The sequence below is a fragment of the Dromaius novaehollandiae genome, chromosome 11 (genome assembly GCF_036370855.1).
Source record: "Dromaius novaehollandiae isolate bDroNov1 chromosome 11, bDroNov1.hap1, whole genome shotgun sequence".
Taxonomy (NCBI): Eukaryota; Metazoa; Chordata; class Aves; order Casuariiformes; family Dromaiidae; genus Dromaius; species Dromaius novaehollandiae.
The window spans coordinates 8,904,455-8,930,566 of NC_088108.1; the positions used below are offsets into that span (position 1 = coordinate 8,904,455).

At 39.8% G+C, this 26,112-nt stretch overlaps 1 protein-coding gene across 4 annotated transcripts in view; it reads right to left on the reverse strand.

Annotated features, from left to right (window-relative positions):
* The window catches only part of GRIA3 (glutamate ionotropic receptor AMPA type subunit 3), a 158,624-nt gene that overhangs the window by 117,238 nt on the left and 15,274 nt on the right, over window positions 1-26,112 (reverse strand). For all 4 annotated transcript variants that reach the window (XM_064518179.1, XM_064518180.1, XM_064518181.1 and 1 more), the window contains exon 3: window positions 6,773-7,012. In XM_064518179.1, coding sequence (XP_064374249.1) covers window positions 6,773-7,012 — 240 coding nt within the window. The remainder of the gene's footprint in view (window positions 1-6,772; window positions 7,013-26,112) is intronic.

The window sequence follows — 26,112 nt, forward strand, 5'->3', positions numbered from 1 at the left end:
TATATTTCATACAAACATGGCTAAGCTATGACTTTCTATTCAATATAAATACAAATTCTAGGCATTATAAGATGGTAAAATCACTCATTCCTAAAAGGCTGGTACTGAAAGAAACAGATCATTTTCTTATTGCACGTAACTGTGTGATATAATTGTTCTTTAAATCTAAATAAAGGATTTTCTACCATGAGGATATTAACACTTTATGTGTTTTTTATTGTAACAGAGCTTGAAAACCTGAGCATGTATCACTTCCTTTCAAGGTAAACCACATAAAAGATGAAACGCTTTGTGGCCATCCTGCAAGTTGCCTTTTGTTGAGATCATCACTTATACGAAAATTTCTGGATAGCAGTTATTAAGGCACACGATTTCCCAAACGTACAGACACTGTGACATCTGTTCTGTGATACAGAGCTCCAGCCTCAGCTCTGGAGCTCCCGAGCATTTCGCTTCCTACTATGCATTTCCCAGCGCAGAAAGTGGCATCAAAGGAGCACGGGACAGCTCATCTACATAGCTACCTAGATGCTAGCAACTGATACTGTCTACATGTTAGGCGCATGATCCTGGGCTGCTGTCCAAAATACTCAAGCCAAAGAGCCAAAAACCTCAAAAGAATAAGACAAAGTTAGCAGTAGCTCTTCCCTGTTTTGACACCCTCAGTGTTTTACAGGTTTGCAAACATGCTTTGTATGTTCCGTTATTCTTCTCCACAAACTAATATTTACAGAAGATAACATCAAGATTTTAAATCCTTTCTTAATTTTGAAAGTGTAAGCAAAATACATTGCATCAACCATACAGATGTAGGAAAACTGACAAGAACGAAAGGGGCATAAACATATTTCCAAACAAGAAGCATCATTTTAAAATAGAAAGATCCCATGTTTAATTCTGAGAAGATTATGTCAGAGCCATGCCAGTGCTTTAAATCCTCTTCTCCTCATGTAGTGGATTCAGACCAGCTCTTCAGCTGGAAGACTAAGCTCTCATGCTCTGAAGAATAAACATGTTAAATGATCAGCTCTGCTACTGATGCCTTTGATACTTGACTGTTCAGCAGGTACTGAATTTGGGGTTTCCTAAAGCTGCTGTGGCTGCGATGACCATTTTCATTTTGCCCCATTATTGTAGAATGATTATCACATAAGAAAATATAAGTACTTGACACACAGAAAGACAATACAGAGTTTAACAAATTAGCTGTGCAGTAAAAGGTCCTTTGCACCTGCCTGCTGATAGAAGGTGCTTGTAAACAGGAGTTCATCATTCTGTGTTGGATTACATTTTTCATTGCTATTTTAAGCAGAGACTCAGTCCACATAGCAAAGTTGCACCACAACCTGACAATTCAAAATCCCTGGCAACCAGATTCAAGAGAAATTAGTCTTACCCTACATGTTTTGCAGAAAATGTTACATTCTACATTTCAGTATTTTTCAATGCAATTACATCTCATAACAAAAAAATCACTAATTATGTGTATGATATAATGAGCCTGGTTCTACAGGCCTCTTTTATCAGCTCACATCTCTCCTTCTCTAGGGAAAGCTGTACAGAAGTGACTTGTCCTTTGATAGCAATAGATAACTAACCTTATTCTGTAAATGCAGTACTAAACAGAAGAGTTATTCAACAGTAGTGAATAAGACCTCATTGTCAGGTCCAGAACCCCATTTAAGACAACTCAAAGCCCTAGGCATAATCTTCGAGGAGCTTACAGTTGCGCCTCTTTTTTAATTATTATTATTTTTTGTTTTGGCGCTTTATCCGGCATGTCTTTATGCAACAGCGTAGCAGAAGGTTTCACAGTTAAGAGGAATGGGACAGATCATATTTCCTGGAGCTATATTTTCAGGCCTTCTGCATGCTCATCCATCGATTATGTTCAGGTCATATTTTTTACCTCTGTGGCAGTAAGAGTTAGAGATGTAATTGCTTTCTAAAATGGAACCAGATATTTTGAACTCTTCTTAGCCATAGAACCTGGGGCTTCAGATAAACACTACTGTGTCTCAACCTTCACTTAGCCCAATGCTAAGCAATTAAAAAAATAAAATTAGCCAATGATAATCCCTATTTACCAGAGCTTTTTACGGATTTTAGGTATCCTTAGATATCTACTGAAATTAATAACTTAACAGACTGAATCAAAACCAGGGGACACGAAATTCAGATCTAGAGTATTTGAGCGCAACCCCATAAAGGCTGTGATGTGATAGACTTCATACCTCTATCAGGACTGTGGTCCCATCATGTAAGCAGGCTTATGCAACCACAAAGAAAGCCCATCTCCTGCCCTATAAGGCTGATATTCTAAGATGCCTAATATCATCTAAATGAAGAGAGTCTTGATGCATACAATTGAGACCATTTGGTATGATTTTAAATGACCTGCACAGTAGAAATCAATGTCTTTGTGCACAGCAGGCATGAATTGTCAAAATAACTTAGGTCAAAATGCCTGTGTTGCAGTAACAGATGGAAAGAAAACAAACTGCACAAAATGGTGTTTCTCAGGCAAAAATAAGCTGTTAGTTAAGAAACATTCTGGAAATTTAAATTAAATAAAAGCTCCAGTGTTGTGATCCACCATACCATTTTCATAATTAAATGATGTCTTATAATTAAATGAAGCTTTCACATGACAGCAAGAAGACTACAAAAATCACAAGCCTATCTCTCTGTACATTTGCACAAGTGTTACTCTGGCCCACTGACTTCAGAGGGATAACTTCTGATTTACAGTGATGTAAAGCAAGAAGAGATAGAGACCTGAGGACTGGAAATAAACCTGAGGATTTTGATGAAACATAATCCTTAGCATGAGATGCAAAAGGTGACTTTCCTGACACGTGCTACCCAAATTCTTAATGGCTTTCTGTATGTAACCTTATCATCATTTCATCCTGACATAATCTTAATTAGTCTTAGTTCTACTGCAGAGAAGCCTACTGAGGCAGTTAGCACCATATAATTAATCAGATATTCTGCATGCATCACAGCAACCAGCAGTGTCAACTTAATGATCTGAGTTAATATAAACAGAAATCAACCCTGACTTTCCCTTGCACATGAACTAAAGCATGTGGCATGGAATGGACATATATGACTATTTCTTCTATGCATTGCTTACTGTCCTTTCGCCCTTTAACAGTTGTTTCCTAAGGCATCATTATTCTCTGTAAAGTATAATTTTTTTTCTCTTCTGTTACTGCGAGAACATGTGACTTCGTATTTCTTTTAAATTTTGGTTTCTTCACAGAAGAGTAAGTCTAGCCACTGAAACAAGCTATGATGAGATATCATTCTTGCTGCTGGAATTCAGAAACCTTCTATTCCCGCCCCCTGCCTCTTTTTTGTGCTGCAGAAGCAAAGCTCCTGTTTTTAAGGCACCCAATTTTGTACCTTCACATAAATGTATATTTGAGAGTGCAGTCTATAACAATCAGTCATCTCATAGCAATGGAAAATAACATACTTACAATCATAAACATATATGACACGTGCACACTAACTCACTGGATTGAAAGCTTCACCATCTATCTGTGTAATTGTAGATCTTAACTTTATTCTATTGTTTGAGATTTATCTTTTCTGTCTTTACTGCAGGAGCCAAACATCACAGTATTGTGTCTATTGTCACCGAGGGGAAAACCATATGATTATACGGCTTGATGGGGAAGAGAAAAAAAAAATCACTGCTTAAGGAAAGCAATTTTATAAAGAAGCTGATTCTCCTAAGCTTAGCTTGAAATAGTTCAGTAAACAGTACAAAATAACAAGAAGGTTTACCAGTTTTGTGTGGCATCTATAATATGCTGTCATATTTATTAACAGTAAAGGTAATGTTTAAGACATGGCAGTGTCTTCCTTCAGCAGAACATTGTAAAACTACTTGCAAGAACGCTTTACCCCACAACTAATATTTGACATAAGAAAGAATAGCCTCTTGTTTTGCAGTTTCTCACAGACAGACCCATTCTGGGAACAAGCTAGTGAGACAATAACGTTCATAGAAAGGCAGTATTTAAATGATAGGTTTTTTTCAGAAACTGACAGTAAACTGCTTAACATGTTTTCTCTATAATGTTAATGCCCCAAAGCAGTTAAGTATCTAAGCTAGGAATTATTAAAAATTATGCCAGCGCAAGTGCTTTCATTTCCAGTTGTGTCTCAGCATAGAAGCATGCAGAGCCTTATTCACTATCTGGCACAAGAAGTCATTCACCATTATTAGTGTTCAAGCTCTTGAGATGTTTTTGTATTTGAAGGCCTATCACAACAGATTAGGCAGGCTACTGGAACTGCCAAATATTTCAGGTGCTGTCAGCCATGATTACTGCTCATCAAACAAAGAAATATAATGTCTATTTCTCGGCACCTAATGCCCTGCCTCTCCCTCGCATATGCATCATCTTAATTTGCTTAATACTGGCAAAAATACAGCAATTATAATTCTGAAAAGACTGCTACCAAGTTTGTTGTAACCAGACTAAGCCAACAGGAACAGAACATAATTAATTGTTCATTTTTGTTCTTGGTCTTTAGCAGACGGCAAATATGTTATCAAACAGCAGCAGTGAGGCTATATACAAAGGAAGGAAAGAGAGGATATGGATAAGTGCATCTCAACTAATACACTTTTGTCAGGAACAACTCAAGCATACCACCAAGCTAACTATATGCACTGATGCCTCTTCCACCCCAGACACTACTGTCCCTTATCTTATAACCCTGGACTACGTTTTATAACCCTCCAGCTGCCCTATGCTGTCATCTAATTTAGATTCCCCACTCTTTGATACACCTACTCGGAATGTCTGACATAACACATGGCTAGCATAATGTCCATGCTAGCCACAGCACCTCTACAACGTGATTTTGATTAAGTGATTGTAAGATTATGAGTAGGATATGAATGGGAAGCAAAGACTATGGGCAAGATGAGGGGCAGAGTGCAACAAAGGTAGAGTCAGATTCCTGAGGCTGATTTCACTAGGAAAATCTGTGTTATAACCTGTGATTAAAATCTTAGTAGGAATAAGGCAAAATGAAGCCTACACAACCTAAACTCTTCCGAAAGGCTTAGTCATCCTAATCAGCTCATGATTAGGCTCTTGTCTACCTAAAGATTATACATACTGAGAATCACAGAGTAATTCAGGTTTGAGGGGACTTCAGGACTTCTGTTAATATCTCTGTTAATCTGCTAGTCACAGTACATAGACCAGTTCTAGAGAAACTCCCACTGTTTTGGGTGATTTTTCCAAACAGAAGTGTCCTACTAGACACAGTCTTGGATGACTGATGCATCTCTTTCCAAAGCAAATTTCATTAGCCTTATTATTGCTAAGTTGCACCAGTCCTTGAAAACACGACATTTTCTTTTACCATATGTTGTAAGTTTATCACATTTGGTCACATCAAACCTTCCTTACTCAGACAAATAGCATATTCACTGGAACTTTCATTTAAAAATGGACAAACCAGAAACATGAATGTATGAATAGTAATTTTAAGAGATTGAAAAACTAATGGCATTCTTAATTCCTCCACACTTTTCTGTTTGATTTCATAGCTAGTGTTCTTCAACACTAGCAATATTCAGCATTTCCAGATCATTAAAAAAATGCTGAAATCTTAGCATTCACCCAGTACCAGTCTAAAATTACCTTTAACATACTGCATGTCCTTATTTGGATGATTATTACTAATCTTCAGTGGGAAAAGCACAGATACTGTGATCGTGACTGAAGACTTGATCTTTATCAGTATGTAGCAGCCTAAAGCATCAGAACTTTGTCATGGGAGCAGGAATGGAATCAGAGCTTCTTTGGCTCTATCCAGACTGCTTTGATCTGAAGAAGGCCTAGGAATCCCAAGATTTGTTAATCATAAAGCTGGCTGAATATATGATAGGAGCAGCACTGGCACATCTATCTGACGCAATAAAATGCTACTCAGGTAAAATCTCTAACAAAGAAAATTCAGTATACTCAGAGCAGCTGGCAACAGCTGCTTCAGAGAAATATGCAAGATTCTTCACAGAAAATAGCTGTTGCTGCTTAGATCTCTCTTTGACAGGATTTACTACTTCTGGTGATCCTTCATAGTTAACAACTGTCTTAAGTGTGGAAACATTGGTTTTAATATATTTTTATTTTATAGAAGGCATCTCCCTCATTCTTATCATGTATCTAGATGTCCAGTTCATCTCTGGATATTAATGTGACATATCTGGAGCATCTTTTTTCCAGGAGGACACTAAAGCTTTTTATGCATTCTATTCTTAGACTATTATTGATGCCTAGCCATTTCTAGAGTGTACCTTAACATGGACTTTGTCTAATGACAGGAAAAACAACATTTATGTAAAGTGGTATGGAATTTGCAATGTCACACACAGTGGAAGGTCTTGCTAAACAGTCTACTTCATAGTGCTGACTTTATTTATTTTGCAAGGACTCAGAAGCTCTGCCAAGTGTTGAGTTTGTGGTTCCATGGAAACCAGATATTCAAAATCGAATGCTTACACTGCTAACACTATCCTCCAAACAATCTCTTTATAGATGACCACTAATATGAAGATGCCCTGTTTTCATCTGTCCCTTCATTTCTGTTCCTTCAGAATAAACTTGTTTTCTAGGACAATCAGAATGTGCAACCTGCATCCAGAAACAACTTAGGATGTGCCGCACATACTGATTCTGGTAATACTTGTAGCAAGTTATGAAATAGAAAAATCACTTAAAAAGATGGTGCTTACCCCGTTCTGTGTCATAGAGGTACACAAACTTTTCCCATTTATAGTGAGCCAAGAGACTCAAGATGGCTCCTTTTAATGCTGGCCGCATCTGGATGACAAACTGCACATCTGCATCTGTTGGGAAGCTGGGTGTGACAAAGGATGTGTGAAGGGCCCCACAAAATGACGTCAGTGTGTTCATTGACATCTGGTCATAGAATCCAAAGATGGCATAAACTCCTCTGGAAAACTGTGAACAGACTAACAAAGAAAGACAGAGGTGTTATAATCTCAAGTATACTGAATGCAAATAAATTTTCAAAGTATATTTGAAGTAAGCCTTCTAGGAAATCATGAAATTATTTTCTTACGATATTGTAGACAAAATGAAATTGCGAGACATTACAGACTGCTTTCAGTCTAGTTGTGAATTGTATCAAATTTCTGTCATTCTTAAACTGGGCTGAGTGCACTTTGAATTGCGATTTGTCCTGCTGTGTTGTTACAATCCACTAATCTCTTCATATTCATTGCTTATCTGTAAAATACCATCTTTCCCTTGAGTAGCACACTGCACCTCAAGAGCTCTGTTAGCAGCTACACAGCAAATATCAGAGTTACCTAAAAGTCAAAATGTCATGATGTAGTTTTCCCTGGTATTTCATCTCGATTCAGCTTTAATTCAAAGCAACCTGGATATTTTATTCCTTTAGAGTCCACAACTCTGAAATCTGTGTGTGAAACCTGAGCATAGTCTTTTTCCATAGGAAATCATCATGGCTTCTTAACAGTGTTACAATCTTGAGAACCAATTTGAGAGCGTATGACTCATTAATGACAACACAAATGAGGAACAAGTATTGCTTCATGGGACAGAAGTTTGTATCCTTTAACCTGGAGATTTTCAGTCATCATTAACTATTCTGGTGTCCTGAAGAATTCAGCTAGTACTAGAAAACAATCAAAACAGAATCAAAAGTGGTTTGTTTCACAATGTACTGTGACCACTGCATGTAAAACAGTGACCATTTTCGAAAAAAAATTAAAATATTTCAAATTAGAAATGCAATCAACTTCAGGACAGCTGCAGGGAAAATGTGTTTTGTTCTGCAACTCTGTAGGAACAGAGTTCTTCTCATGGAGAGAGATGGCATCGCAGGTGGCAAAGGAGCCTCCTGAGAGATGCTGGGGCCCTGCTCCATAATAAAGACTGTGATCGTGACACAACTGAAGTACTGTATAGCACAGCAGCACTTCTAAATCAAAACATTTCTGGATGGAGATGACCAAGTCCCATTTGTAATGAAAAAATAACGAATTTCCAACGAAAATGATCACTCAACCTAAAAAGTTCACTTGTCAAGAATGGGATGTAGCAAAAAAATTTTCAACGATCCCCAATAATCACCTTTGCCAAAAAACTGCCTATTTAACTTTGCAAAAAGCAAGGGGAAGTAATTACCTGTAAAGATGACATGACTTCTACACAGAAATATACAGCATCATTTTCAAAAGTATCATCATGAAACATTTCCTACCATAAATGCTACCATTCAGAATCACTAAAGCCTGTTAAAGTAATTTTCAAAAGGATTGTCCACAATACCAGCTCATTGACACAGCATCATGGATAACACCTCAAATAGCTACTCAGGTGTGAAAATTCGATTTTCTTCCTGGAGATCCAGATGCAAAAATAGAAATGCTATTAAGGTGGTTTTTTTTTTTTTTTTTTTTTTTTTTTTTGGTGTGTTTAAGCCGCTATAACAGGACATGAGCAGAAGTGGATAGCAGCATCAAATAACAGCTGGTGTAGATGGAAGAGAGAGGTGCATGAGGCACGAATAGGGAATAAGAAGTACCAGTTTCTGAAAGAAAAGTTTGCTAAAGTTCTCAACAACAGTAAAGAAAAGATATAAAATAAGTCATAATACTGCAAGGATTTATTCCCAGAGGCATGACTGAGGAATTAAATACAGTGTTTCAAAAGGCATTTTGTTAAACTATATACCAGCAGGATATAAAGTAGAAAAGCTACCATAAAGATTACCTGCTGAAGTAACAAATAAAAGGCACTAACATGCAGCTGAAAAGAAGGGGAAAAATAAAGACTACATTAGAAAGCCTGGCAGTCTTCAAATCATTTCAGTGGCATAAACCCCTCTACTTTTATGGGAATATCTACTGAAGTGGGACTGGTTCCTTGCAGAAGCTGGGGGTGTCCTCATACACACCGAGTAAGTACCTCACAGATCAGTCTCCTTTTACATATCTATTAGTGGCTTATTTTAGTAGTTTGCTAGTTTTTCATGTGGATTCTGTACTGCAGAGAAAGCAGAGAGACTGTATTCCAGGAAATACCAAGAAACGTCCCTTTCTGGAATGCAAACAAAATATATTCCCAAAGTTTCCTGACCCTTAAATTCCAGTGCATTTCAGATGACCCTGGATTCACCTGTTATTTCATATCATGTATATGGCTCAGGAATACTTTTCAACTGTGATGACTCCACTGAAATCTCTAAAAGTTACAGGGACTCAGTGTCAGAAAGAAGATTCATGGGGGTTCTCAGAACGCCTGCCATGGTATCTAAGTGCAGGAACATAATCAACAATACAGACCGTCTCTTATTAGGACTGCCAGTTCCTACTATAGGACCATGGGGCCACTGGAGAGAACTGGGGTGATGCCAAACGTAGGTAAGCAACACTGGGTGGCTCAGCTCAGACCAGCTCCTCTGCACCGTGCTGGGGGCCAGCTGGGACCCGCTCCAGCTTGCATGCTCACTTCTTGAATGTTTGGCACCTATGCCTGATATAGGCACTGTGGTCAGGGGTTTGAAAATGGTTCAAGGTCTTTGTCCCTTGAACAAAATTCTGCCTTGCACCACTGTTTTAAAAGACTTGTATCTATTTTCATAGTGGCCTGTGCCCATCTATGCAAAGGGCCCGTTCTCTATTTGCGAGTAAACAGAGAATGAAATCAGAGTCTGAACGGTCTGACTGCACAGCAGGGTCTTTGCCAAACAGTATCTAATAACCAGCAAGGAGCTATTGCTCGCAGGGACCACCCCAGTGCAGGTGACACTACTTCTGATTTGGCCTTTCAGCCACTTGCAGCTATTATTCATAAAAACCTTTGGAGGCTCATTAATAATATCTTCTAACAAGAGCACCCCCTGCCCAATCTTTTTTCCCCTGGTTCATGTCTGTATTTACCACAGATCTTTAGATATTCAACATTTCACAGAGTATCTATCTTCAGTGTCAGCACTGCTTTTGAATAACTGCATCCCTTAAGCTCCTCTACTTCTTTCATTACAGCTTAGGCTTCTTGACCATCTATTCTGAATACACTGTAGGGGGGCAATTTGATGATATTGGCCCATCTAAAGGGCAAGTAAACCTTTGTTTTTTAAGGGGAAGATAAAAGGCTTATTATGTTGGTCCTCAACGTTCAATTGCGTTTCTGAACTTACAATTTTGTTATGGTTCTGTAGCATCAGGTTTTGTTTACTCTGTGATCTAATTACCTATGTAATCAGAGGGACCTACTGAATGTCCATGAACCCATGGGCATATTTTTCTTTGCTTTCCAAAAACCAAACACATCATTACATTCATTTTAATTACCAACCTAATATCATTGTGCTATAAGTCAAATTTAAAAGAGACAGGTGTAATGGCTATCTAAACCCTAGCTTCAAGCTCTTTGTAAATAGAAAGTAGTTTGTATAATCAGAAAAAACTCCATGTTTGAGTAGGAATTTTGGTATTTTTCCTTAATTAATCACAATTGTTTTATGTTTGTTTTTCTCTATTTGAAAAATGCAGATGGTCAAACCCATACTTTGGCTGTTAAAGAAGCAATTTTGACAAATCCTGATGCAAGCTAATTCTTCAAAAAAGTGAATTTTTTTCCCCTGAGCTATGTCACTAAGACACTGTTCTCAATTACAGTTATCGTTTGTAACACAGTGGACATGTGCCCGTTTCTAGGGACGGTACACAACCAGGTCACTACTACCTGATCAGATGGCATCACCTCCGTAAGAGAGGGACAGAGGTACTGAGTAACGGTGACACAAAAGGGGATGATGATAAAAAAAATTTTTACATTAGGAGAAATGGAGATCCTGCTACTGATGGAGAGATGAATACGGGGCTGTTCCCAGACTAAGTCTGCTGCCCCGTGCCACCGCTTCCAGAGGAGGCCGGGACGGCGTGCCAGAAGCCCGTGAAGCCTTCGGCAAGCCACAAGCGGACAAGGAGCGTTACGGTCACGAGAGACTGAAGTGTTTCCTGTCGAGGGAAGCAAACGCTCAGGGCCACAGTCTGATCACAGCGGTAAACAGACTTTGCTAAAAAGCCCATACCCAAATAAACAGAAATCTCCGCTTCTGCAGTGACTGGCAGCTCAGCCATCCTAACGGGGAAGGTAACGGAACGAAACGCTCACTTCTGCCACCCCAGCAACATCCTCTCCCTCTGGTCACATCATCCCACCACACAAACGTGCTAAGATTAACCACATGTGATTTTTTTTTTTTCTCCACTCTGACTGCAGGAAGGCTCCAGGCCAAAATCTCAAAAAGATGTCCCATTTCACACAAGTTAGTGAATGTTTTGTATCTTTTTAAAATTTATTTTTGCTTTCTAACACTATTTAGTTCTTCTGCCTTCCAGTGACTGAGTGTTCCTGACACAGCAAGGCTGCACAGGCTCTGACATTTCTACTAGGTGTTGGCCAGAAGCTAAAGTCAAATCTCTGGCACTTAAAAAAAAAATCCAGTTCTTACTATAAAGAATTGACGCATTACTAGGAACATTTATAAGTAGGTTTGGATCCTGCTTTTTGGTGAAAAGGTGGGAAATATCAGCTAGAGGAGGATGCTAATGCATGGAGTTTAACACACCATTCGCAGGGGGGGTGTCACTAGCGCCCGGCGTTTCAGCGCTGCGCGGGATGCTTCCAAGCGCGGCGTGCGGCGCCCGCCTGCCCAGGGCAGCGCCAGCCGAGCAGCTCTGCAGCCAGGAGCTGGGGGTCACAAACACTATTTCTGCTCCATTACTGTTCCTATGGACAAGTCATTTCCCCTTTGCTCACATCAGTTTCTTAGAAAATGGGTCTGACAAAATAAACCTATGTCAAAGGGGCACTGTAAGGCCTGTTTTACTGATGATTACCCCGTTCTCTGGGATGAAGCTCTCAGGAGGAGTGCAGTCACGACTGGCAGTGCTGTGGGCTGCCCACACCAGGTCCTTAGTTTGTGTTCTGCACTTCCCTCAACTGTGGAATAATTTTATTCCCTTCACTTTGCTCTGCCAATTGCCTTGGATGCCACACAATTCTCCTTGCCAGCCTCTGCTAGCGGACTAACGGGACTACTCTGTTACGGGATAATACACAGCACATCTCCGACCCCGGGCTTGCTGCTTTCCTCTGTCTGAGGGTCCGTCCCGTGACTTCCTCGCTGCAATAATACACAGCCTATCATTAGCTCCACTTCATACAGTAAGCACACAGGCTCTCAGAGAGGCTGACAGTGCCTCTGCTGCTTGCTTTCCTTTCTATTTTAACATACTGAATGGAGAGGCACCCTCTCTTGACCTTGAGCCCCGAGGAGCTCACCACAGCAGCGCCCAGGAACGCAGGACGAGTTCCTTGGGGGCAATCTGCTCTAGGCTATCAGACTTGCCCACTTGCTCTAAAGGCAAACTCACCATATTAAAAATTGAAACTATAGCCAATAAAATTAGCTCTTACAGTTAAATTGTTAAAACACTAAATTCTGCCAAGCAGAAAAGATTCCACTTAGATGTTTAAAATTCAGCTGACAAACATTTCTGAAAACATCAATTTTTGAAATAGTTAATTTTCACGGTGGGGGGGGGGGGTGAAACAAGGAAGCTGCAACACGAAATCAGATCCACATCCTCCTAGGATGTTGGCCATAACATCACTTCTCATCCCACCTAAAAAAGCATGTGACCTTACAACATGAAAAAAAAATCTCACAGCAAAGAGCAAACCAAAAGTATGACCTACAGTTGTTATTTCATTTAAGGCAAAAGACTTTTCAAAGTGATATGTTTATTTTCATAATAAAGAAAAACTCCTCAGACTTGTTATGGTCTATCTAGTGCCTTCTTCATACCTTTACATATTCTTTAGTTTGCGTTTCTTTGTAGAAGAGCTGATAAGACAAAACCCAGCATGTTCAGGCACCTGCTTTGGGGAAAAAGCTTATTACTAAATTGCAAATGGAAGGCATAAGGATTAATCCATTCATATTTTAAACCCTTTGTTGGAAAGCAATCCAAAACAAATACCCAGATCCAAGCATCCCCAAAACATTCTCCAGTCAAAACCCCATTCTAGATCGATTTTGTCACTCTACACTGACTCCAGTCCAATAGTACACTCTTAAAGGACAGTTTGCTTATTATGCATTTTTCAGGACCACTTTGGAAATTTGATCACAATTATAGCTCCTGGGTGCTGGGTGCTGAACAAATACGTTACCACAACCTTGGCTTGTATCAATATGCCCAGTTATTTATGGCATACATGACTCCACTCATTACATTTTATGCATTTTGGCCTTCGTATGTATTACTATCGTCAAATAAAAACCTAACAACGTACATGAATTTGCTGCATGCTGGATCTATTCTTCACACTGATTGAAACATTTGTGAGAATTTTATGAGCGTATGAAAAATGCCAGCCTGCAAGCAATAAAAATAGGCCATTTAGGCTATAACAGTGCTAGTAGGAACACTAACAGTGAGAAGTCTCACACATACCATGATGCCAACAGGGGCCTGTCAAGAGCTGCAATGACTGCTCCTAAGGAGGAAGAGCGTGGCTGAAGTCGGACCCCCTCAGCAAGACTGAGGAAAAGCACAGCTCCAAAAAGCACTCAGGGGAAAGGGAGCTTAACTGTATACTGGTCTGATGTATTTTTCCATTAGCATAATTCTAGGGAGTAAACTTATCAGTTTGACGTGCATGCAAAAAAAAAAAAAAAAAAAAAGCTTTGGTATTTTAAAAATTTAACTGACATATTTAAATGTCCTGTGCCATGACAAGGAAATCCTTGAACACCATGTTGCAAGACCAAGATTTAGGCTGAATGCTGCTGTTATCGTCCTGAGAAAGGCAAAGCTAAAGTGTGCTTAGCTTTCAGAAAGGTATGCTTTACCCAGCCAGAGAGTATACTGCAGGGAACCCAAGCAGCTTGCAATACACTATGTTACTTTTGCTGCTTTTGCTTGGTTGCCAGTTCCTAAGCTGCCTACAAAGGTAAGGCCAGGCAGCATCTGAGTCATTATGCTCTCTCTTTTAAGGCCACTGGCCACAGAGCTAAAAATTATGTAGAAACTTGAAGCAATTCAAGCACAGAGTGAGCAGCACACCCAAACGACCTACCAAATTTTCATAAATGTTTCACTTTTCATAAAATTTCATTTGACACTCAGAAATCTCCATATTTACAATGTATTTATGATGCTTGAAGAAACCAAGCAGTCAGTTTGTACAGTATCCAAGAAAAATGTCAGCCCGTTATCAGTATGTCCAAATTTTAAAAAGATTTTACTGTCAGTATTCCGAGATCACTACTACATATTGATCTTTAAAACATCCAGGATTCAAAGTTCTATGAGAACATTTCTTTTGAAAGAATATTAAACAGATTACCATGGCTGAATTTGAAGAATAATCTATTGGAGTCTGAGGAAACCAAAATAGAGGTTTAAAGCTTAAAATGGATTAAAGGTAAGAGAAGATATAGATGTGCCACAAAATTTAATTAATTTTTTGGAGGATCATTTAAAAATGAATTAAGAATTTGAGGACTATACTTAAATATGTGCTAATTGGAATATTACAGTACCTTGCTTAGAGAGATTTTCTTTCCTGTTACATATCAGGTAGTACCTACCCTGCCAATTAACTGTTGTGTGCCTTTATGAGATGGAGTTCAAGCTCTTGGATCAGGCAGCACAAAGCCTGATCCACAATATTCAAATTTTCTGTTTTATCATTTTAAACCCATCTAGACAATGCACCATGTTCTACTGTTAACAGTCCACTTTCCCTCCCCATCCCACCTCCTCCACAAGCTGCTCACAAGACTCCTTACTGCTTGTTTTAAAGCGGAGGAGATCAAACAAATACCAAGCAGTTCAAAATAAAAGGCACTCAGGCTGCTTCGTGACACTACTGGAGGGCCCAGCTTTAACTGCTGAGGATTTGTGTTATTTGTGAGCCTTTGCTGCCTGCGCTGGTCCTGGGACCAAAGGAGGTATCTGTAGGAGAAGCAGCAAGAGGTTTCTGTCTGTAGGCTGTTAAACTCACTGCTGGAGAGAAACGGAAAGGCAATGGGCATCTGGCCAACTTCCATGCAAGTGATGTTTGATGAAGAGCTGTTTCTGCTCTGTTTCTCCAGGACCATGCCTTGCCAACAACACAGCGTCATGTGTAATGCCAAGACTCTGCTCCTAATAGCCAGCCCCATACTCCGAGATGCTTAGAGTTCAGGCACTGACCTCAAATTTAAGGAGACTTAAGATGTGGACGTGCCTCACGCAGTTCATTGAGCTTTTGACCTTGGAGAAAAGGCCTCACCTATCACATACACAGCCATTCACTTCATTCTCCCTAAAGCGTGGAAGATAAGCTAACACCTGCTGGAGGGAGCCACAGAAACCTGGCAAAGGTTTTCCCTAACAGAATCTAAACATATTTACAGCAAATAATGATCATTTGTATTCTCCACTTCTGAGACTCTGCAGGCATTAGTCATGAACCATGAGCTGGAAACAGTATACACGCAACACAAATATATAACACATACTTGAGCTAAATAACTTGTTTCCATTTGTTGCACCATTTGAAATACCTTACTTTTTAAGCTAAGGTTTTATGCCAGCATGCTATGATTACTACTTCAGATTGTAACTATTTCTCTTATTTTCTAAAGCAGTTTTTCCAAAAAAAGGTTTGTAAGAGGGAAAAATATGAAAAAACCCTGCTCCTTCAAAAGTTATTCACTGTAATAAAACACAAGGAAATTTAGCACCAATTAATTTATAGGCAGCCAATATACTCTGCTAATATGCATATTCTAATAAACACATAGTAACATTTAATAGTTCAACATAAAATTATGAATGTTTCTATAATTTTATTCAAAGTAATAAAAGTTCCACGAGACATTAAGCATTCTGCTGTAGAACAAAAGGACACGCTCAGAAAACTGTTTCTCCTGTGAATTAGACAAGAATTGATAGATCAAGGAATACCCAAGTAACAATAGCTATCATTTTCAGGGATGACAATATATATCACTTATTTGGTCAATACCTTAAACAAAAAGCTGAGAGAGAAGTAAGTGTTTTGCAGTATAAAGAAAAATAAAAATCCCATCCATCAAAAAGTGGCAGACGTTTGCCAGATTGAGGGTGTTGCATAACGTTAGGTTCAGTTCCACGAAGTGTAACAGCCAAACGCAAGGCTGTGCCTCCTAAATGTGAAGCTACTGCAGGCTATCTACAGCAGCCTGCTATTCCAAAGGGGATTCTCACTCATTTCACTGGAACATCCCAGTATGGAGGAACTAGAAAGGGGGAGGCATTTTATTAAATGTATGCTTGCTCAGCAGATCCCTAAGTGATTTCAGAAGTTGACTTCATCCTAGGCCACTGTGGTGAAAGGCAATAAATCAAAGCATGACTCTGGCAGCGTGATGAAAGATGAGCTGAGTCTGCTGAGGTGGTGCCATTTATAGGCCTGTGGGGATATATTACATAGTATGAGAGAGAAAAGGCAAAACAGCAAACACACCTGGAATCACTGAACTGGGTAAAATTCACCATGAGGTAAAGGCCAGTATTAAGGTTGTCCAAGGACAAAAGGGATGTAATTGCCAGCACAGCAGCTCTGCAAGCAGCCTGTAGCTCCAGTTTCCAGTTGGCTCTATGCACGCCAGCACAGTGCACACCAGGCTCTACCACATCTTCCCGGAGGCTCTGCAACCGTTTTCCAGCAAGCGCTGCCACTGCAAGCACACCTTGGACTGGTGGATTGGATTTCACATTTCCATGTCCCTCTCTCTGGTTACTCGAGCTTCATGAGGCTAAGCAATTCTCACCTGCTCCTTGTGCTGTCAGCTTATCAGCTGAGAGGCTCTGGACAGCTAATGCCGAAGAGGAAACCAAACGGCTGTGAAAACCTGGCTTCAGCAGCCCGCTAAAGCTAAGATGCTCCTTAGGGTCCAATCCAGTTACTCAAAGTCATTGGAGAAACTTCCACAGACTTCAGTGACAGCTAGAGTAGGACTGAGAGGCCTACTCAATACATTGAAAAAGCAAGCTAGAGAATGACAAAAACAAAATCCCAAAGCCCCTTATAAAAACAAAAACAATTCCTCTCCTTTTCCCCATGCCCTTCACTTAGTTTTATTCTTGGTATCATTTCTCTCTGCCTTACAGTCCAAAGAGTCCTTCCTGTGACCAGTCTCTTGGACCTTCAGGATCACATCTGACAATAATTCACAGGCAACTGCCCTCAGCTAAGCCAGTGCCTTATTTACAGAGAAAGACGAGAATATTATTCTGTATAAATTATGCATAATCACTATTTATCAAGCTGGGTTAATTGGCACATAACAAAAGAGTTGTCTGGTGCACAGCTGAATAATGTGCAAGCCAGACTTGATGGAAATGATACAGCAAGAGCTGGATTGTGAAAGAAAAGTCACATTGCTACATGTTAATTCTTTACAGACTCCTGCCCTTGCAAAGGAGGAGAGGTTGCCCAAGCGAGACAACAGACCTAGCTTGAAATTATTTGTTAATCTCAGGGGGTTTGGACAGATTGTTGCAGCTTTGAATACTGGTTCAAATTCTGTTCTCAGCTAATGGCACAGTGAAACAGTAATCTGGTGGAACTCCATTCTTTTCTGTGCTCCACGAGACCCCGCTACATTCACATGCGGAGAGCAGTTTGTTTAATCGCCAGGGCAGCATAAGGCCCATGGCCTGCAGAGGAAGGTGTGATGGTGACAGAGGAGTGGACCTCCTACCTGCTCCCGATAGAGAAGAACTAAAAGCCTCACGCCAAAACCAGACTAGCAGCCCTTCAGTCCCAGCAGTCCTCACCAGACCCCTAGCACCGGCGCGCCATGAGACAGCAGTAGTGTGGGCAGCACTTGAGTTTCTCTACCATGGCATGCAGCTCAAGAACCACTTATTCTACATGTACAGAGCTGTTTCAGCGACATCTGCAAGCCTTTGGTAAGCCTCCTGGATCCTGAAGCTACATAAGTGTATTTAAGTACGTGCTTAAGTGTTTCGCTGAGCAGGCACAGACTGAAGTATGCACACAAAGTCTCTGAATTGGAGGCTGAGAACCAAACTAAACACAAGGCCCACTCTGGTAAGAAGTCCTCCTTCAGTGACGCATTGCAATCCAGCTATACTAGTGGTCTTCAAATGGTTCGGTCTGGTTTGCATCATGGCATTTCCATATTTGCCTAGTCTCTCCCTGGCATCACCTACTAAAATCTCTGCCAACAGGAATACACCTGCCATCCTGTGACTTCAAACAACAGCCCCTTCTCCCATCTCTCAATGGCTCGGGCTTGCTGGTAGGACAACAGAAAATGAGAAGACTCCTGTAACTTCCAGTGCTACAAGGAGGAAGCTACCAGCCAGTCTGCTCACTGCAGTCTTTTTAGTATTTTCATATTCTGAGATCCTGCTACACGATTTGATTTAGTGATTTGTATTGCATTTCAATTATAGGCCTGTTTTTACATAATCTTTCTTCACATGTAAATAAAATACCTGTTCAAGTAACTTGCTTGAAACTCTTAGAAACTTTTTTTTTCCCCCAACCTACTCTTTAATCATCTATATCAGGCCTATTTTCTATCTCTTTTCTCAGCTCTCTTGGTTCACAGAGGTGCTCCAACCTCAGAGATGCATTAGCATTCTTAATCCAAATCCTTGTGTAACAGCAGCAATTATTAGAAGCATCTAGAAAACACTCCTCTCTGGCTGGTCACAACGGTCAATAAATCTGCCACTACCTTCTTTGTATATGCCAAACAACTCCAAGCCTCCCATAAAACTGCATAAACTCAAGAAGCAGGGGGGTCTCCAACACAACAAAGAAATTGCAATGCTATCCATGTCTTCTCTGGTCTTGGTAGCAAAAACTCTAATCCTTGTGGCAGAAAACAAGTACGTATTTTAAAGAGCAACGCACTGTGGACTCCTCTCTCAACAAGCCAGTGCAGTGAACCCTCCACAGTAATCAATCCATCCCTGCGGTACCACAAGGAAACACCCCCATGAATAGGCAAGGAACAAGCAGATGACTTACCAGTGGCTCACATAGAGCTGTGCAAATCCAGCAATACTCTGGATCAGTACAAAGCTGGGGGGGACAGCCTGAAAACAGCAGTGTGCACCTCTATGACAGCAGCCCCTGTGGCCAATCTACTGGCACCAACCAGCTTAACTGCAGCAGTTTGGATGACAGCACTGAATTTCTCTCTGCTACAGGAAGCGCTCACATGACTGCAGAGTTGCTGAAGCTCTGTGGCAAGCTGCAGGACAAGCTCCTTGCAGAAGGGTGGCCCTTGTCACCCTGAAGGCCTGTACCCCATTGCTGGTTATGCTTCATCTGCAGCACCAGCCTGGTCCAAGAGGCCAACCACTGAACTAAACTGCTCTAAGGAAAGAGTAGCTTCATTCCAGCCTCTCCATGAGGTCCTTGCGTCTCCCTCTTTTTCTGTCATTGCAGGTATCTCTGCAACACCTGACAACTCTTGGTGCTCAGGAATACTATCTTTCTGCTGCATGGGGATCCTCTGCAAATGGCACTGGCTTACAGAACACCACGAGCTAACAGGATGAGAGGAGACAATCACAGGGACTTGAACCTGCTGGTGTCCTGCAGGCATCTCGCTGGGGCTCGTGAAAACCCTCCCTCTGCTAGAGTGCAGAAACCTGGCCACAGAATCTCAATGCACCACGGAAGACTCAAACCAGCCCTGCACTGTGTGGCTACAGCAACGGCAGAGGGAAGGATCTTGCTCAGTGGTAAGAAACCGGGGAGAAACACTGTCAGTTCTGCATAGCTTTGTGTGGGTAAACACAACCAGGTTCTGCAGGTAGGGAAGCCCTTATTCCCAGCAGCCACAGATGGCAGTATGAAAAGAACCATTCCACAACCTCAGTGAACTCAATTCATTTTTCGGCTCCCTTTCAAACAACAAAACCCACAAAAACCCACAAAAACCCACAAAAACCCACAAAAACCCACAAAAACCCACAAAAACCCACAAAAACCCACAAAAAAACCCCAGCTTGCTATGCACAGCAACTAGAAACTGATATGTGACTCCACTTGGAGATCATAAATAATGCCTTATTTTAAATTAAACTTACTCATGGCCTACCAAATATAAATTTATAAAGTTTCTATTTTTCTAATTTTACATAGGTTAATTCACAATATCTTCCAGGTTTTATAGGTTAATGACTCTGACTTTTAACTTGCAAAAGTCAGTGTCAATTCCAGTTTAAATTTAGAATAAATATTTTTCCTTTGTTAAAAACAATACAATAGTCATTGAGACAAGCATTCATGTCATTTGGCTGAAAACAGCTCATCGCAAACTCAGGTTCTAAAACCAGAGATATATACATACACATATATGTAAATGTATATAGGCACACATACACTTCCCTATCTTATGTAGTTCTATATAGCTTACAAAACAGCATAAAAAGATGAAGTACTATAATAAGCTGAAGGTATATTTATCTAAAGCAAATTATTGCAGGGAGGTAGCGCTAGGTTACTGTTACGGAATTTTCCTAGTCTGATTTTCAGGCAGACTCACTGACAGCATCAACCCTTTCAAAGTGGCCCATCAACAGATTATTTTTAGACTTGAAAATTTTTGTAGTCTTTGGAATACATTTATTTGGTGAACTCACGTAGTATCGCTTTTCAAATGGATTGACTAAATGAAGTATCTCTCCAGACCATAATAGAAGGCACGAGAGGCCTCGTTTTCCAAGAAATGTCAGCTATAGGCACAGAAGGCTTCTTTGTACTCTGATTGTCTCTGTATATTTGTCATTTACATGAGCTAATCCAGGCCTTTCTTCCCACTGGCAATGTTATCAGTGAGATGAAACCTTCCTACAACAAAAACAGTATAGAAACTTGCAATGAGACAAATGAATTTGATAACAGAATGACTTTCTCATAATAATTTAATAAAACAAAGACAAAGATTTAAGTCCTCCAGTGGAGCTGCATAAAAAGGACTGATGAATTCACCGACTCCTCAAGTTTCCCCAAGAAGCTCAGACAATGTTGCTTACCCCCTGCTCTACCGCAATCACCTATTAAAGAGGAACGGGTATGCAGATCTCTCTGCTATTCTGTTCTTTACCTCTGGGACTAAATTCACTGTTGAATCTCCACTAAGTAAATGTGAAACATTTAAAAGTATTCCAGATTTTTTTCTAATCTTTCCAGTTATGGTGATACACTTGTAACTTCCTTTCTGGTGAGGAGAAGTACTCTGAACCCAGAAGTTCCTGCACGGACACATAGCAAGATACTGTCCTCTTATTTTGTTGAGGGAATATGGGAACAGGAGAGATTGACGGAAGCAGGATAATTTACTAGCCGTGAACATATGAATATAAATTACACATTAGTTAAAAATGAAGCAAGTATGATTTAATTTTGGGTTTTTGAAAGAAAGCTTCCCTTCCACAGAACCAACCCATGATATGGCAACTGAAAAATCTTTTGAACGGCAGCTGCAAACACATCACGGCTGTGCGCTAAAGCAGAGCACTTGGCCAGCTTCAGGTCTCCATACAAAAAAGTGCAATGTTTCTTGGTTTGGTGTCCCTTTCTAAGCTGCAGTTTACCTTCATTTACCTGCTGTCCTTCATCCCCCAAGCCCCAAGCTAGTCTCAAATACAGAATATCCTGCTATCATACAAATAACTTTGAATAAAAACATATCATAGAGTATATCACTGGGGAACAAAAACAAAATATCAAACTGCCACAATAAAAATAATTCTTTTACCAACTTCTTCCTTTTCAAGGAAGGATCATTCAAACAAGTGTAAATAAGGGTAGGATCTAGTATTTGCATGACTTCAGCTGAGCAGAATAAATATGACAGGTCAAGCAAATAAGTGCAACTAATCAGACTCTGCAGAGAAGTAGCCTTCTGAAAAAGATGTATTTTGAAGTCTATTTCTAAAACTGTTATACCTACAAGAACTTTCACAGAGTCCATTATAACTTCCCAAATGAGGGAGGGAATCCAAAGCGTAGTCAGTTAATTAGACTCAATGATGTGGGAAATGCAAGCTAATTAAATTCTTCTCCTAAAAGATTTATTTCTGAATGTCAGTTGTGGGAGATTTGGGGGGACTGAGTGGGAAATCCTCACATGTAAAACTTCTCATCTTTGTGAGACTTATCAGGAATCAAGCAATCATATTGTTGCATAGCTTTATCAAGAATCCTCACTGATTACAGTAATTCTACAAAATGATGCCACTGTACACAACTTAAAAATTTTCATCCTTGATACAAGTTGATGTTTGCACAAACAGGAGAAGTGCATTTCATTCATGAGGCAATTGCAGTGGAAGAGAACAGGAAACAAAATGTTGACACAAAAGAAAAAAAGTGGTTTTTTTTTTTTTTTTTTTTTTTTTTTTTAAGATAAGGAAAAAAAACCAAACAGGAGAGAAAACATGATTCAGGAGATAGAATTCTTCCTCTAAAACAGCATAATCAGGGTTTATTTTTGTTTAAAAAGTTATATTATTGCCAATGATTAGAAAAGAGTAACTTGAACAGATGACACTGGAAAGATTGTTCGCTGAAGAACTTGGGCCTGTGACTAAGTATCATAACAGTGCCTTCTGAAAAATAACCAGGCTTATTTAAGCTAGGCAAGCCTACATATTCTCTCTTGCTGGCAAGACCAAACAAACAAACCAACCCCCCCAAGAATAGCGATGTGGCTGACATCCAACAGAAGTTCACAGCAGAGACTGCTCAGTGCCACATTCACTCTCAGAATGGGAATCACTACTAATGAAGATCAAAGTACGGGCCTGAATTAGACAATCCAACCCACCATTTCATGCAGCACTGAACTGACTGTTGAAAAGCAAGTTTGGACTTTATAATAGAGAGTCCAGTTCCAAACTGAGTTTTCCAAGAAGCTGTTTATTGAAAAGTGCACTGAATTTTGAAGATTATCATACATAAAGCTTTTTTACTTACAAGCCATATATGAAGAGTCTCTCAAGCTCTTCATATTGCCCCTATTTCTTCCCCTGTCTTTGTCCTCTTAAGAGTCCAGACAGCCATCAGATATAATCCTTACTACCATAAGTGACCTTGCTATTTTTAGAAGAAATTATTGGCAGCAACATAAGTATTAGAAGGAGACAGAATTATAATCATCGGGGTTTGTAGGTCTATGTTCATCAGTCTCAGCTCTCCATATGCTCACACTTGTGCTTAGCTTCATGGAATTAGTTCTGATCAATTTTGATGAAAACATTCATGTGTGCAAAGTTAGAAATGTGTGCATTTGCAGGCTTGTGTCCTGGACTACAAGCTGAAGACAAGCAGGATAGAGAATCGGTCTTCTCGAAGTTCCATAGAAGAGATAATATCACTTTGGGAAGGCTACCTTTCCTTAGTATTTCCAGGTAATTTTCCTCTTTACTCTGAAGTGAGCACTAAAAAGAATCACAGTTTTCCATAATCGAGAGAGAGAGAGAGTGTGTGTGTGTGTGCACACGCTAGATCAACTCACCACTGTACCTTGGCTCCACCTCCTCCAAAACTGTCCTTTCTGCTGAGGAAGCCAGAAAAGCAAAGCTGTTAAGAATAGTTTACCAAGCAGAAATACCTGCTTTTCAACTCCCAAGTTAGCTTTTCTGAGTAACTTGATACTGCAACTGAATAGTAAAACTTGCATATGTGCTTTAATTAGAGGTAAGGGGAGCACCTACTGTTTGCATTTACAGTATAGCTGGTTCATGAACAGCAGGAGCAAGTTCAGCCATCACAAGTGTTCAGTTTGTGCTGCTCTGATGCATAAGTTCAGCAGGGAAGGCTTCAATAACAATTAGGCAGAGCCTTTTGCAGCTAAGAGACCCCTAAATCTTGGCAAGTACAGTAGCTAGTGTTTTATCTTTGCTGCTGTATCTTGTCAGTGCTGCTGCACTACACAGATCATCAAAAGACTCCATCCCTCACTCTTGGTGCTGACAGCTGGGGGCGAGGGGCTATTCTCCCACACATGGGTAGGACATTTATTCAACTAACTCCCCTCAACTTTTATGGAGGATGAACATGTAAATACCCTGTCCCATAACAGGAGGCTGGGCTCTTAGAGAAAGAATGAAAAAACCCACAAAACCACCATCAATTAGCATGGCAGTACTGCACACATTCATTGCAGAGATCGGTACAAAAGAAAAGAAAGCAGAAGTGCAGAGATGCCGCTCTACATCAGTAGGCAACTTAAGTGGCTTGCTAAAAGCTGAAACACCAGTGACAACAGATGCTCAAGTTTTTGTTTTTTGTTTTTTTTCCCCCCTCATTGTTACAACATATCAGTAAAGAAATATCTGAAAATGTGAAGAAAAAGGAAGAAAGATCAGGAGAAAAACTGATTTTCAAGTTCAGGAAATTGATAGTTGATGCTGTTGAAAACTGAAATATTTCAAATATTAAAATTAAAAAAAAACATTTGAAAATTGTCATAGAAGCTGAAGAAGGATATGATCCTTTGGCTACTGAGCAACATGCAAATTTGTAAAGATTTCTACCCATCATATTGTTATAAAGAACTAACTGCTAAATACCATTTTAAGAATTAGGATGATATAAACCTGTTTCTATTCATTTAACTAAGGCATGCTAAGTCGGTCTACTTTGTGAATCCGAGTTTACATGTTTTATGATACCTTAAATGCATTATTCCATAAATTTGCTGCAATTGCAAATATACATTAAAACCACATATCCACCATCCTCCAAGTTATTTCTGTCACCAATGTACACCATTCAAGTCACATTCAATATCCCAGATCTCAATTAGTTTGGGTAGATGTGAGGAAAGTCTGCTCTCAGTTGCAAGGATCTAAATCTGGAGTAACTGCTGAAGACAATGGAGTTATTTCAGACATAATCAAGTAAGCACTAGTAAAAGTTAAAAAATGCTCAGAAAACTTTAATCTATTTTTGATCACTCTCTATTACCACAGAGCAAGACAATGGAAATTTTTAAATACATTGCTTGAAAATCTAATCTTTACTTAATGATCATAGTTTTTCCAAAATATTCTATCAATGGAAGACCACATCCTGTAAGAATGAGAGAGGGGCTTTTATTTCAACTTTCGGGTTTTGTTTAGCATTCTGATTCAGAACAACAGGTTGCTCCAGTGAAGGGACAGAAGCTGCAGCCGAAGGGCCATCTGCTGAGCTTCTCTCCAGCGAATCCAGTATCAAAAGGAGGATGTGACGGAGCGAGCACCCAGGCAACTGGGATACACACCATTAACTAAGTGACAGACTGAAGGATGAAAAAATTTCGAGGGACAGTGTAGACAGCCATAACCATTGCATTTTTTAAATCAAAAATCAGAAAGATGAAGGTATTTGCTATAAACCCGGGAGACTGCTACCATACGCAATGCAAACAGGGCTTGCCTCTAGGTTTTCTTTGCTTTTAAAACAAAACTGTGGTAATACAGTAGACTGAAACAGTTACTTTCATGTCTTCAGCTTATAAGAAATCCTTTACTTGTTTAATAAAATAAGATTTCCTTAGTCTCCACAGCAGAGTATTTTTCAGACCAGTTAGAACTCATTGGGGTTTCACCATGTCAGCTCATTTCAACATAAATTTGCTAACCAGCTGTTTCTACTGAAGGTGTTATAATACTCTTTGGAGCATGCTACTCCATTATGTTTTCCTTTAGGTAACTTGCACTATTCTTAAATTTGAATTAAGGAAAGTCTATGTATACTCTGCCTATAAGGATGTATAACTCAGTGTATCATTTCATATCCCAGCTGTCAACAGAGACAACATTTTTATAATACATGTATTGTGTATGTGCCAGTATGAGATGAATAGTCCTGTGACTATAATCAATACTGTTCATTCAAACGACTGGCAGTAGCATTTCAGACAACTGGCAATTTCATCAGTTTCACCGCGCTGCCCAAAAATAAACAGCTTGAAATGAATGAATGATCC